This window comes from Stegastes partitus, unplaced genomic scaffold, assembly GCF_000690725.1.
Source record: "Stegastes partitus isolate 25-593 unplaced genomic scaffold, Stegastes_partitus-1.0.2 Scaffold1843, whole genome shotgun sequence".
Taxonomy (NCBI): Eukaryota; Metazoa; Chordata; class Actinopteri; family Pomacentridae; genus Stegastes; species Stegastes partitus.
In genome coordinates, this window is record NW_007579574.1 from 17,161 (window position 1) to 31,681 (window position 14,521).

General features: G+C 38.7%; 2 protein-coding genes across 2 annotated transcripts in view; both read right to left on the reverse strand.

Annotated features, from left to right (window-relative positions):
• The window catches only part of LOC103372849 (claudin-15-like), a 3,814-nt gene extending 1,512 nt beyond the window's left edge, over window positions 1-2,302 (reverse strand). The window contains exons 1-2 of the mRNA XM_008302594.1: window positions 2,086-2,302; window positions 573-737 (exon numbers count right to left, since the gene is read on the reverse strand). Coding sequence (XP_008300816.1) covers window positions 573-737; window positions 2,086-2,302 — 382 coding nt within the window. The remainder of the gene's footprint in view (window positions 1-572; window positions 738-2,085) is intronic.
• A 6,732-nt stretch (window positions 2,303-9,034) lies between these two features.
• On the reverse strand, window positions 9,035-12,744 carry grk1b (G protein-coupled receptor kinase 1 b). Its single transcript, XM_008302595.1, has 7 exons — window positions 12,046-12,744; window positions 11,296-11,423; window positions 10,875-11,032; window positions 10,383-10,466; window positions 9,727-9,851; window positions 9,450-9,651; window positions 9,035-9,318 (listed from the first exon to the last, which is right to left on the reverse strand). Exons 1-7 carry the CDS (start codon window positions 12,742-12,744, stop codon window positions 9,035-9,037), a joined length of 1,680 nt encoding a protein of 559 aa, XP_008300817.1.
• Window positions 12,745-14,521: the final 1,777 nt, after the last annotated feature.

Here is a 14,521-nt window from a genome sequence, read left to right on the forward strand (position 1 = left end):
ACATCCTCCATCTAAATGTGGGGCGACAACACCTACATGAGAGGAGCTTGAGCAGGAACATTAACACAAATGTGGGAATTCTCAAGTTCTACAGCTGAGAAAGCAGTGATAAGGAAAAGAGAGAGTGTTCAAATATAGCATACATACCAAAAGATATTGACTTTTTTGAGGTTGACCTTTTTTTAGGTGTCTAAAATACATTTTGCTGTTACTACTCCATTCACCCCTTCTTTAAAAAAACTTCTAATGGCGGGCCCTTCTGAATCAGCAGGTTTGTTAGCATTGGGGATAACCTTTTGAACCTGTGAGCCATTTTCTGATAGCTTGTCTTCTGTACACAGAAATTGGAGCCCCAGACATGTTTACTTACCTTTTCTATTTGAAGATGAGCTCTGGGTGAAATGTATGGAACTAATTTTTATCAAGTGTTTTGTAAAAACATCTGTAGAGACTGTTGTTTCTGAAGATGTACGTTTGATTTGGGGTTTTTCATTTATTAGTCATTTTAAAGCAACATAAAAAAAAAAGCTTTTTCTGTTAGACGCCCCGTGCATCCAATCCCAAGACTTTACCTTGTAGTAAGAAGAACACTCCTCCAATCGCAGCAATCCTTCCCTTCAAAACGTAGTTCTCTCCGCCTATTTTAGAGCATTGCATTCCTGTGAGAGTAGCCACCAGCCCAAACGTCCCAAACACGATGGCGGCAATCATCAGTGCTCGGGAGGCCTGGATGTACCCTGTGTGCACACAATAGAACATACAATAATGTACTCGGATGCCTAATATGTTCCATATAAACTCTGTATAAATAGAAAACAAAACTGCACACTTGAATATGCAACTTTTACTTGTTTTTTCCCCCCATTTAGAATCCCTATTAAACTCTATTAATATGATGTAATATGTTACAAATAATGATATAAACATAAGGCGGTATTCAATTGCAGCATTCAAACAGTTGTGTTTTGCACCAAATGTGTTGCTCTTTGCCTGAATTTCGATTGTTTGAAACATAGTTGTTGGTATTGTACAATCACTTTGGTATCAAATACTGATGATCCAAGCATCGCATGTCGTTAATGTCTGTCTGTGGTAAACATGCTCGGTTAGCCACATCATTAACGTTCAGTGCTGACAGTGTTGACATGAGGCTCGCTGATACTAATGAGGGTAATCTGTAACCCTGGTTCTGGTGAGTTAATATGAGTTGAGGGACTGCAGCTGAAATGATTAACTACAAACTATTGTGTCAAACCAGTGAAAGATCCCAAACTTTCCAACAGATTAAATACCATATAGTCATATTTATTTATACCTCAGGTGTTTCAGAGAAAGAATAGAAATGGAGCCTCGTAATGTCCCAACCTTTATGATCTCCTGTGCTACCAAAACAGATGTAGGATTTTTTTTTTCTTCTTGTTTTGATCAGGGCTGGGCTTCACATTCAGGTACTTTTTCAGTACCAACCCAACAGACTGCATCATGTAGAAAGTAAAGAAAGAGGATTTTCACTTTCAACTGTATCCACTGTATCGCTGCTGTAAATATTTATGGTAAAAGCTTAAAGTTATACTCTCTATAAACTGATACCTACACAGGTAGTTCACCAAACTTTAACCAACATAGTTATTGGACTCCAACAGATTGGGCATAAATGTTGCTTCTTATGAATTCATATTTCCTTTCATAGTCACTGTTTGTTTGGGTTCACTGTGGTTGTTCTTGCTTGTCCTCTGCCATTTTATCATATCTCACATTGCCTTTTCTTACTACCGATTGCAGCCAGTATAGTTGAATGATTTTAAAAGTAAACCACAATCTAGAACAAGTAAACCTGGAAGGAGCTTTTTCTCCACTGTTGTGCATCTTTCAAGGTCAGATTGTTTTATTTTACACAACCGTCTCTCCTCATTACCCGTTATAGATTACCTGCTGCTTTTTTTTTGTTAAGTGGTCTGTTCCCATCACAGCTGTTACACCAAACCGCTTTACGAGTCACAGTGTTTAAAATCCTGACTACTTGAGTGAATGGATGGCATTAGATAAGCAGTCATCAATACTAATAAAATCATTTCTGCCACATACCATTAAGTGCGAGCAAAGATGGAAAATCCCGGCAGTTGTGGACTCCTGTCGAGTCAGTTGCACAGGACATCCATAAGTTTTCATAGATGGTGGATGTGGTGATAACGTTACCGTCCACTGACGAGACCTTCCAGTACCGGTTTGGAAGGGCGATCCCAACCATCAGCCAGCCCAGAAAGCCCAGGAAGAAAGCAAAAGCTTCCACTACTGGATTCATATTCCCTTGAATCTTCAATCAAACAAGTATTGAGTTATCCAGAAAGAGGAATACTGGATTTGAAGTCTCCCAAAAAAATAAAATATCTTCCTTCACAAACGTGAAGATTTGTTGGAGACACAGCTTCAGTGTGCCAGACCAACTCCCACCAACCCCTGAGCCGAGGTGCTTCAGAAAACTGCTAATCAATGATTAATTCCAGATAGCCCACTTATGATTTTCCCTATTATCCTCAGTTCTATTGAAGCCTTTCAGAGACTCCAAATGTTTACCCAACTTTCGGGAACACAGAGAGGTGAAGTCCTGCCTTCAGACCTCCTCACCAACGTCTATAGACTCAAAGCTATGTGTCACCTTTTGCCATTTGCTTTGAACACTGTGTCAATAACATTAAACCGTTATTGATGGGATTCGAGTGGCATTCGTGCTCCTCGCTTCACCCTGTGCCTCAAGGAATGATGGGAAAGCTGTAGGCACTGCGGGGTGCATCAGTACACACTGACCCACAGGTGACCAGGTGACCGCTGACCCAAGCTTGTTTGCTTGTCTGACAACCCAAAAGACATTTTTTATCAAACCTTTATCATCACAATGTTTGTTCATACATACAAAAACCATTTTGCGTTTGATTTACTCCAAGTGCATTGAGGCAAGACGCTAGAGGCAGGTTAAAAATGTAAACTCATACATATTGCCATGAAGTTTTCCTGGCTGATTAATTGCATTGACCCAGTTTTCCAAAACCGTATGGCTAAATTTCATTTAAACATTAAAGGAACACATCAAACAAGGGTCTGGGCGTCCTATCCCAGGAACAGCAAACCCTTATCTCCTGCTTTCTGGTGAATTTTGTACGCACCAACTTGTGCTTTTTCTTTCTTTCTTTTTTCTTTTCAGCATACATTTATAGCGAAAATTATGTTATTTATGTGAAAGAAGACACAAAATCCAAATCAGTGAGTTTAGCAGTTTTTCACAATTATTCACAAATGTTTGTCTTTGTCAGGGTTACAAATGCACATGTTCTAAATACTGAGGGGACCATATCACCAACACCCCTGTTACACATTTACGTGAATACCAAATAGATACAAGTTTATAAAATGAACACCTAAATATATATTTTGGATGTTTGCTTTCCACTGGTCTGAAAGAAGACACGTTTTGGACGCAAAATATCCCAAAACCTCATCTCCTAACACCTAACACAAGAACTACGAACCATTTGGGTTCATTAAAGTCTCTGTTTACTATATTGTGGATAGTAAACAATCGATTACATTCAATTTTTGGGGAATTCGCTGTCAGAGTAAAGTACCACGTCACAAGAGCAAGAGCTGCTATATGCAGTTACTATGTATACATTCGCACGGTACGATGGATATTTATCATAATATCAAAATATAATGAAAACAATTAAAGGTACAGCAATAATAAAAGCATTTGTACGTCACCTTTATTGCCCTATAATAATGTTTATATGGTTGTTTTTTATAGAACTGGCTGCACCTTAACGTTTAATGTAACCCTGCACAATCTATGGCTTCATAAATGCCCATAAAAATGATTTGATTTGAATAAACTTGAATCAAACTGTTTAAAGTGGCATTGTATTGAATTAAATAGTTGTTTTTGTCAGTCCTGTAAATTATAAAATTCACAGAGATTATAGCAATTTGGATTCTTAAAGAAGAAAAGTATGTAACTCAATCAAATAAAGACTTGAAACCTCTCTCAGGACGACTCTGTAGCTCAGAAAATGCACAGTCGGCAATTATTACACACTGCTGAATCATCAGAAAAGAATTGAAAGCATGAATAAAATGAGAAAATATGAATAGAAGCCAAAGTAATTTCATATTAATTAACAGTAATAGTTGCATATTAGATACGTAAAGTGACTTTTCCAAGATCACGTGGTGCTAAACTCTATTTTTTCATTTTTTTAAAAATAAAAATAGGCAATTAGAAAATAGTTAATTCTGCTTTTACTTACCTGGGAGAGCAAAAAGGGATGGAAAGTCACGACAGTTATAGATCCCTGTGGAATCACTGGCACAAGACATCCAGAGGTTCTCATAGATTGTAGAGGTTGTAATTACGCTTCCTTCTGTGGTGGATTCTTTCCAATACTGATCTTGTAGTGATATGAAAATCATTATCCAGCCTACAAAACCTAGAAAAAGTGCTATAACCTCGATGATCTCTTTCATCTTGAAAGTGATTTCCTATTAATAATTAGCAGCACCAATAGATAATTCCTCTGTAAGGAGCTCTATTCGCAACTTGTGTATCTGATATACATTTTGGGAGTGTGAGACCTGACTCAATTTTTTTTTCTCATGCCCTCAAACCTGGAACTAATTTGAACATTGATTTGTCGGCTGTAGCTACATTATAAGTCTGCTATTCCCGCCCAAAATTGATGACATTTCACGTGCCTTGCAAGTTACCATAGAAATGTGAGTATACAGTGAGCATTTTTTTTTTTTTTCCTCTTTTGATTGGCAGTCGAGAAAGAGATAAACTCCCGTGAAGCAGTTATCACATCTTAACTCGGAATGAATGATAATGATAATCTCCACAGGGAAACGAACACAACATTTGCTTTAATGGGTCGAATTTGCAAAATTATACAAGAGCTACGGTATTATAGAAGAATACAAGAAAGCACTGGATAGTTTGGAGTCTTTCAAAGTGAATAAATAAGTGAGTAAAGCGAGGGACCAAAAGTTTAAAAGTGTTTTTACTTAAACATGCTTTAGAAGATACTTCAGGAGACAATTATTTAAACATTGTTTTATTCAGAAGCAATTTAAAGAAGCCTCTCAGGACGCCATCCTCTTGTCCTTGTGGCAAAATGAGTGCAAAATTGTAATCATATGTTGCACATAAACGATGAAATGATTCTTATTGACCTCTTGCTTGTTCATCTCATCTCATCCTCCAGCCTGTGTCTCCTCTTGAGGAATTGGTAGCTTCTGATTTAAGGGAGGTTATTCTAAGTTCCATAAGCAAACACTTGTGGGGAAATGCTGAATAGAGGGCAGAGCAAACACTGAAAGCAGGGGAATTAGTGTTTGGATGATTAATTGAAGGCAGAATGTGCCTTTTTTAAAGTACTGGTTAAGCATTAACGCGTCCGCAGAGGGACAAAAGATACGCTCGCTCTTTGTGAATACTTCTTTTTTTTTTTTAACATGAGCGTATAGATTTAACAGTAATTTCTGTTCTGTTGCAATGTTGACTCAGTACAGTGCTGAAAGAAACTGGCCAAAGGCTGTTCGAACACACCCCTGTAATTAATTAGTTGTCTCTATACATATGGAAGAAGCATATAGAAATGCAACAAGTGATGAACACAGTCAGACTTTTTACTCAGTTCTTGGACCTGCGCTGCTTAAATCTCCCCAAAAATCTGTGAAGACGACTTTTAAAAATGGTTGTTTACCCTTTTCAGAGGCAATCAATTATTTGTTTATGAGAAACTTCAAACTCACCATTTACAGTCTGTATCTTATCATAATGAATTCTCTTTTGTCGGCCAGCAATCAGAAGCACAGTTCAAAGTACTGTCATATATTGTATTTACAGTATTGAGGAGGCATTCAGGCTTTAAGGTATAATCTTGCGTCTGTTAATGTTTTATTTCCTTGTCCTTCCTTCTGTCACATGAAATATTTATTCGCTTGTGTCCGCGTTGACCTCGCCGCTTAAAGGAAAAGTCCACTTAAAACAAATCTGAAGTGGTTTTTAGTTTTCCGCCTCTGACACGGACTGTGACCCGACATCACCCTGGTTTTAAAGGTCCGGTAGAACCTTATGTTGGACACATGACCCACTTAAGAGCAAATTTTAATTTGATTACACAGGTTGTTTTTTTTAGATTCCACTGATTTGATTTAAGTTGATTGATGAGCAGATACTCTGAGGCTGGAACAGCAGCAGCTGCACAACATCAGCACCAGCATCTGCTGCAAAATGAAGCAATTTTATTTCCTAATTTAAAACACACGTAGCTGAACCAACCTTTGTTCACCGCTGAGCTAAATCCAGACTATGATTCATGTGTGGGTTCAGCAAAAGCTGTTTAAATAATACGACATTTGTATGACTTTGAACGGTCGGTGTTTGTTAACTGCATGTAATAGAGTTTCGGTGAAGTCACTGCTTCATTATGTGGTCGTATCAATCAATATGATTCATAGCTCTCGGTGCAGCTCTGTGTTTCCTTCTCTGCCTCTCTCACACACTCAGATGCTTGAACAAGCATTGATTTAAATGGCTGACCTTTATGTTGTTTCTGAGTCGGTGTAATTAAATCTGATTTACAGACGTCTTTTTTAGCCCATACTGACAGTACAGTTCTGTGGAAGGTATCGTCAGTGTTTCTGTGGTTCAGACTGAAATATTGCAACAATTATTAAATGGATTGTTGTAGAAATGTGTACAGATATTCACTGTACCCACAGGATGAATCATCATGACTATGATAATTGGATTTTTCCTCTGGGTCCACTGTTAGAACTACTTGTTGTGTGTGAGTCCTGTTATACATGTATCAGCATGTTAGCAAGCTTTTTACTTTAAGATTAACTTTTAAAGTGATCTGGTGGTTTAATGGTTGATACTGTTGTTATGTTATACCTAAAATGCAGCATCACATCAAATTGGGTCAGGTTAGTTCCTTGAAGAGGGAACATTTTTAATATGTAACTTATCAAAGCTGTCAATTTGAACTTCACCTCAAAGAGAAGAATTTTTAATCACTGCTATCAAATGTGTTATAAGAAAGTAGATCTATAGCACTGCTCAGGAAAAGATTTTTACACCCTTTATTTGTGGAGTATTTTCACATCATGTACACGTTAAAAAAATGTAGAAGCAAAAAAAGAACCACTTTGTAAAGGCGACTTGATATGTGAGATCTTGGCTGCCTTATTCATGAGTTCTATTGATTCAGTTCTACTGTCTATTTGCTTTTTTAATAATTCCCCATATAGAACATCTTCACACCTCAGTGACTAAATAGGTTGTCATAGTGACCCAATATGAGCTTTTCCTGACCTGCTGTCTCTTCATGTGCACAAAACAATCTTTATTATATTGTAATTGAAACAGTTTCCTGATTTATTGCTTGGTTTAGGCAAGTTTATGTCTCTTTTCATAGTACTTTTTATTTACATAGTACTTTTCTTTTACATATTTTATTTAGAATTTCTTAGATCTAGATTTCTATATTTATTCTTGTCTTGTTACTGTTGTGTACCAGTCTCATTCACCAAATTCCTTGTGTGTGCGAGCTCACTTGGCAATAAAAAAGCTTCTGATTCAGATTTGTTCCTGTGTGCTGGAGTACATGGTCACAGGTCTGCTTCATTCACTGGATTAGATTCAAAGACTCTGGTTTATGGCCATAGATATTTTTTTTGTTGATAAAAATAGTATTAACAATTGCTAGTACTAAATATTATAGTTCATTTTCTTAAAATGTGATTTCACATAGTGTAAGCCTCTCTCGTGTATGTTCATGGGATGGACAGAGGATCAGCAGAAACCTGTAGATGTAGCGTAGTGCAGTTTTCTACCACCACCCACTATGACCTCAATGTTAAACATGAAGTAGAATTATCTCCTTTTTGACAACATCAACAATAACTCTAAATGTAAACAGTTTTTAAATGTAGAATTTATGTTGCATTGGATTCCATTAGATTTCACAGATGTACCAAATATAAATAACAACATAACATGTCCATGTAAAGTGATTCCTGTTCTGGGAACTCCATCATGTTTGTGACTAATATTTCTCACTATCAGACAGTTAATAATTGATGTAAACAATTACACTTAACGGTGTAATTAAGGTCAGTACCTGTTTTCCAAGAACGAGCACTCGGTACAAGAAACATGTTCTAGACCATGTTCCATTTAAATACGCGTAAATAGGACAACATGCTGACAGCGCAAAATCTCAGGAGACAAACAGGATGGGAAATGTTTGAGAAGTTTGAAATATGTTTTTTAAATGAAGTCACTGTTGTTGCAATATTCAAAAAGAGCCTTAACTTCCTTTAGAGAGAGAGAACAGTCTCACAGGCAGTGATATTAACTACTTTTTAAAAATATATATATATAAATTCCTGTTTTTGTCACCAACCTCATACACTTTAATCACAAATGAGGCCAGTAAAACTGCATAAAATAAAATCAACACACACATTTGGGCTTTGCAAGATTTTATTAATTGCTTTCAACTCTTCTATCTACAGTGTTTAATATTAACTTAATCTGATCATTATACATACATGAGTAAAGAATAACACAACATAACAGTGTTCAAATAATTAATAATAAAGAAAGATTTCATGTGATTTCTATACAAAATAAATGTCATTTGTCTGTGTTTACTAAACAAATATCTTGACATAAACAGTAAGATTACAACATTATCAGCGCAACCGTATTTACATTTTTGTTACAGAATATTTCTTCTATGTCATATGTTTCCATGCCGCCACTTTTATAGTAGCCCTAGAAATATTACAAATATTACAATATGGATTCATAAAATATGTATAATAGCAACGCAAAGATAATATTAGTTTATTACAACAATAACAGATTATTGTACAATTTACAGATTAGGAGTAAGTGGCACCAAATGAGCACATACCAGATCTAAATGTTATTTAACACAATTCTCCCCTCTGCTCTGTTTCCTTCACTAACTCAAAGCAGCACACATCCTCCACCTTTGGTTTCCACAAAGTTTGGGTCGAGGTCATTGGGCAGCTTGCCGTTTTCTCCCCAGATGTTCATCTCTCCAAACACACCGGTCTCGACCATCTCCTCCTGCCAGGGGATCGGCACGTTGCCGGACGCGAAATCATTGTAGAACTCGGTGTCCTTGTTGTCCAGGACCACACCTTTGATTGTACTGAAGGCGCCCACATCATCAATGTCTTTGGCGTAGACCATTCTTGGGTCGGGGACGAACGGTGGAGGTAGCATACCTTTAGATGAAACACACAGGAAACTAATTAGCATACAGCGACTAGTTGTTGTTTTTTATCCAGTTCATTTCTTTTTAAAGATTAAGCACAGATGATAGTTTCAGTTAAAGTGTTTCTGCTTTTCCCATCACCTGCTTCCAGACGGCCCCAGTTAATGTCTTTGAAGAAGGGCTGATTCTTGAGCTCGGCACACTCGTTGTTCTTGAACCCCAGTCGTTTTGCTGGGTCCTTCTCCATCAGGCCTTCACAAATGGCCTTACAGTCTTTACTGAAGCTTGGAGTGTAAGCAACCTGATCGTTTAGGATTCTGCGAGCTACCTCGTCGTTCTCAACCTGAAGAAAGAGAAACGTTATGCTTGTGGGATCTGGCAACGGAAAACAAAGAGCAAAGAGGACATGCTGTAGTACCTTCTCTCCTCGTACTCTAAAGGGCCCTTTGGCTGCAATCATCTCAAACAGGGTGACTCCCAGAGTGAAGTAGTCCACTGTGTAGTCATACTCCTTCTTCTGGAGCAGCTCTGGAGCCATGAAACCTACAATCATAAGAAAAATGTTGTCACACACAGTGGACAGTGTAGATGTTTTATGCAAAAAAGTGACTTGGAGGGCAGTCTGTCCTCTCTGTTTCTGGACTTTTAGCCTCAACTTTAAAGCTGCAGTAGGCAAAAATGTGGACATAAGGAGGAAAAAAACTAAAAATTCAGAATTTAAAAAATATATAGCCTTCTTCTTTCTCTGTTTAAAGCTTTTTCCACCACACAAGCTTCAAGAACACAAAGTTACCCAAGCAAAAAGTCAATATTTATTTGTGTCTTAACACAGGATTCACTCTCCTCACTGAAAATCTCCATCTGTCCACACCTGAGTTGGAAGAAGTCCTGTGATTGGCTAATACCTCCAATCACAGGCTAGATTTTCTAAAGCCTAAAATCAGAGCCAGGAAGAGGTGTAGATGTCTAGTTTTCTGTCAGACCACTTTAATTACAATACACTGAAGGGTTAGCATAGAATTTTTGGCCAGCCTGCCTTAGTTTTATGCATGATCTAAAGTTTTGTTTAGTCACCTGGAGTTCCAGCATATCCAGTAGTTTTGTCTTTTCCTGGTGGAAGCTCAACAGCCAGACCCAAATCTGACAGACGGACATGTCCTGGAGGAAGAAAAAGCTTTGATTATGACATTGAATAGACAATATTGCAGACAGTTGCGCCAAACACTTCAGTTCTCACTTTAAAATTAAAAACCAATTTTAATGTGTTTTGTGGTTGCTATAAACTTTGAGGTGTAAAATAAAAGCAGTAAAGATATGAAACTGGTTACACGTAGCTAACCAATAGTCTGTCAATGTGTGGCTGTCAATCAAAGATGCAGATGGTGTTTTCTTCCTGAAGGAGGTGGTGACAGCAGCAGCTCATTAGTTTTCAAACCAAAGAGCCCTCAAACCAGTGGTTATACAGTCGTGGTGAAATGAAGCAGCTTTGCAGTATTTTGCACTGACACACTGTAGGAGCAGCACAAAATTAAACGCAAAATGAATGCTGCTGAGGAAGGCGCTCACCTGCATCATCCAGCAGCACGTTCTCTGGCTTCAGATCCCTGTAGATGATCCTGTGCTGATGCAGATGCTCCAGCCCACAGATGACCTGAGCCGTGTAGAAACATGCCCTCTTCTCATCAAAACCAGGATTTTTTTCATCCACATTATACATATGAAACCTGTGAGAAGGTAAAGGATGTTATCGTACTGCGCGTGGAAGAGAGGAGATACTCAAGACATTTATTACATCTAGACTTGTGGCGTGATGTGTTTCATGATGTACGTATAGTCGGTTTATCTACCCCAAACTGATTAGCAGAAATGACAAGTTTGGACGTTGCTCTCATGTTGTAACTACATGAACTTGTATCTCTCATGTCATTGTAAAGTGTTTAGATTGTTAGATGGAGGATATCTTTACTGAATTCAGCATAAAGAGCACCTGAGGTCTCCACCGTTCATGATGGTCATGACCAGGCAGAGGTCAGTCTTGGTCTGGAAGGCATAAGCCAGCGTCACGATGAAGCGACTGTGAACTTTTGCAAGGATCCGCTTCTCCACAATTGCTCCCTAAACACAAATCAAACATCAGAATGCAACAAAACCAGGAATGTACAATGCAAACAGTTACAGGGCACACAAGTGTTATCCCCGACTGAACCTCTACCGGGGACTCGTCAAACACAGGTCCTTTTATTTAGGAATGACAGATTCATTTTGACATGTTGCGGCAGGAAAAGCATAGCAGCAGTTATTCAGAATGGGTGTGTGCCATTCAAGGAGCCACACATTATGCAGACTGGCCTTCAGGTACATGGAGCTGTGTGCAAGTACAACCTGAGCAGAGCTGCTGAAACATCTGATGGAGTGTGCCAGACCTTTGACGTTTAAATACTGTGTTGCAATGCTGCTCCCAGCCAAATTGAAAGTTGATTATCCACTGATGCTTTTAGAAGCAGTTCAGTCTGCTGTTTCTGTGTCTGACTGAGCTGCTTTGTGAGGTCTTTAATAGACTCACAAGCTTCTTTGCATTGAGCTGTTGTGGTGAGAGCTAAACCCCTGCACTCACTGTCAAATATTTTCGTTCTCATCTCCTGCTGCAGGCTATTATGAGGGTGCCGGTACAATGATGTCACTTTTGTTCTGACTGACACTGTGGTCGGCTGTGTGTTGGACATTAGACGCCACTTACGTCGTAGCCTTTGCGTTTCTTCAGCCTCTTTTTCTCCAGCTTCTTATTGGCGTACATTTTGCCCGTTGCCTTCGCCTGACAAGCATATACTTCCCCAAAACCTCCTTTCCCCAGGACCCTGAAGTCCATGAACCACTCCTCATCAACAGGCTGGCTCTCCAACCATTTAAACTGAACAAAACGCAGGAAGTACATGCTGTTCTTGAAGCCGTCCAAGGCCTTCTTCTCCAGGTGTTTGAGCAGCTGCTGTTCGCTCTCTTTAAACAGGTCGCCTCGGACGTTCTTGAAGTCTTCTTTCACTCGAGTGACGGCCTTCTCTTCGAGGAAACTGCAAAAATTCTTTGAAGCTGACTCATAGTATTTATTGACCATTTTTTGGGCCTTCTGCACTCTGTCCTTCTCTTGGCATATGGTATAATCTTCAATGTCTTTCCACAGCTCGCCGGCGTTTTTGTGGGTGGCGTCGCTCTCCAGAAACTGTTGGAACAGGCGCTTGCCGATGGGCTGTCTGACGCACATGCTGTCGAAGGTCGCGTCCACAGTTGTCTTCATGTGTTCGCAATCTCTGATGTGTGGGAGTTTCAGCCTGGCGCGCAGCTTCTTGTCGCGCATGGAGGCCGCTGCGGATCCATCCAGGCTGCCGCGGGCTGACACGTAGGCAGAGTTTGCCACAACCGTCTCCAAACCACCGATGTCCATGGCTTCACCTTTGTCTGGCACACACAAAACCAAGAATCTCAGTGAGAAAACAATGTAAAATCATAACCATTATGTGTAATATTTATCACTCTAAATGCCCTTCTGTTTCCTCATTTGAAGCATCACTGATAACCTCCATCTAGTCCACAACACAACCAACAATGTAACACCCACTGTACAGCCTGTCTATTAGTTCTCATTCTGCTGACATTCTTAAATTCCTAATAGGTTTCTGTAATGAGCTCCATTGTGACTTTTAGGACTTCTTACCATTATTGAAGAGTTTAATACAAAATACCAAACACATTTTGAGTAAATCTGACATATTCTAGTTACTACTTTACATTTATTTTATCTGTTTTTACAGTTCAAAGCTTTATTTTTGTTCTATTTCCATGGTTTTTGGTAGCAGTTGTGACTTCTGTTGCACTTTCACAATGTTATAATCTGATTCAACTTTTAGATAAACATAGAATCACTCCCATTCTTTTGCTTTCTGCACAAAAAGCCCAAAAATATAAAGGGTTTTTAAAATAGTGTTTTCTGGCATTATTATAATGTATTTCCTCTGTCATCAGTAGTGAGTGCAGCCCATGAGTCTATGATTGTAACAGATAGTAGTTTGCCTCCCCAGAATCCATTACAATTGTGAAATGTACAAACTAATAAGATGCTGCCCTACCTAGACCCACTTGCAAAAATGTTTTTTTAACTGGAAAGCATCTTTTTTTTTAACTTCAGAAAGCATGAACATATCTTAAATAACAACAAGACAGTATTACATCAAGTTCAGATTGTCAGAATGGAGCAGCTTTATGATAGTGAACTACATCTGGTTAGTTTTTTTTTTTTTTAACTGCTAAAATGGCATAGACAAATGAGCTCTGAGAAAAGCATCATTTGTTTGCATGTAAGCCACACATGCTGTCCCTCACCCGCTCACCCTTATCTGACTTAACCTCTGACTTTTATTGTCTGTGTCATTTTGGTTGTATATACTTTCTCTCCTTTTCCCTGCATCTGTAACTCCGACTCAGGCTTTTATTGTCAGTAACATCACTGAAGTCCTCTTTTCACAGTAGCAAGAAAAACTAAGTGAGCTTTTTAGAATGACCTTCTTTTAACATTCTCTTACAAATCACAGCTATGAACTGACACCACTTTAACTATTAACATTTAAACAGGTATCATTCCTTATCATTCCAACATTCACAGTGCAGGTTTAATGACACAAACATAAGTCACTGGTGTCAGGAGTTTCTGTACACGGAGTCTAAACAATACAACAAGATTGGAGCTTAAGCTCTTATGATCAAGAAATTTTGATTTGCATTAAGCTCAAAAGCTTTACAAAGTAAGGGTTGAGATATTGCTCAGTCTACAGTTAGAAAAGTTGTTTAGAAATCCAGTTAGTCTCTCTTCCACCGAGCAATGGCCACCCAGTTAATATGACTCCAAAAGCAGGCTGCAGAACACTCATTAAGCTGAAGGCTTAAAGGGATCATTAAAGCTGGTTAGTCCACCACACGCAAATCACGATGCACGCTGGAATGGAACATGGTGTCCATAGATAGAGATAACCATACCTCATCAGTGTACTCCTTAAATTTGACTAAAGAACCTTGACATGACACAATTCTACTTGGAAATTGTAGATGAATGAAACTAAGGATGAGTTGTTTGGGAAGCACAACAATGTGTGGCATAAAAAGAGCACTGCATCCCAACATGAAAGCATCATCCCGGTTGAAACCCAGCAGATGACAACAATCACCCA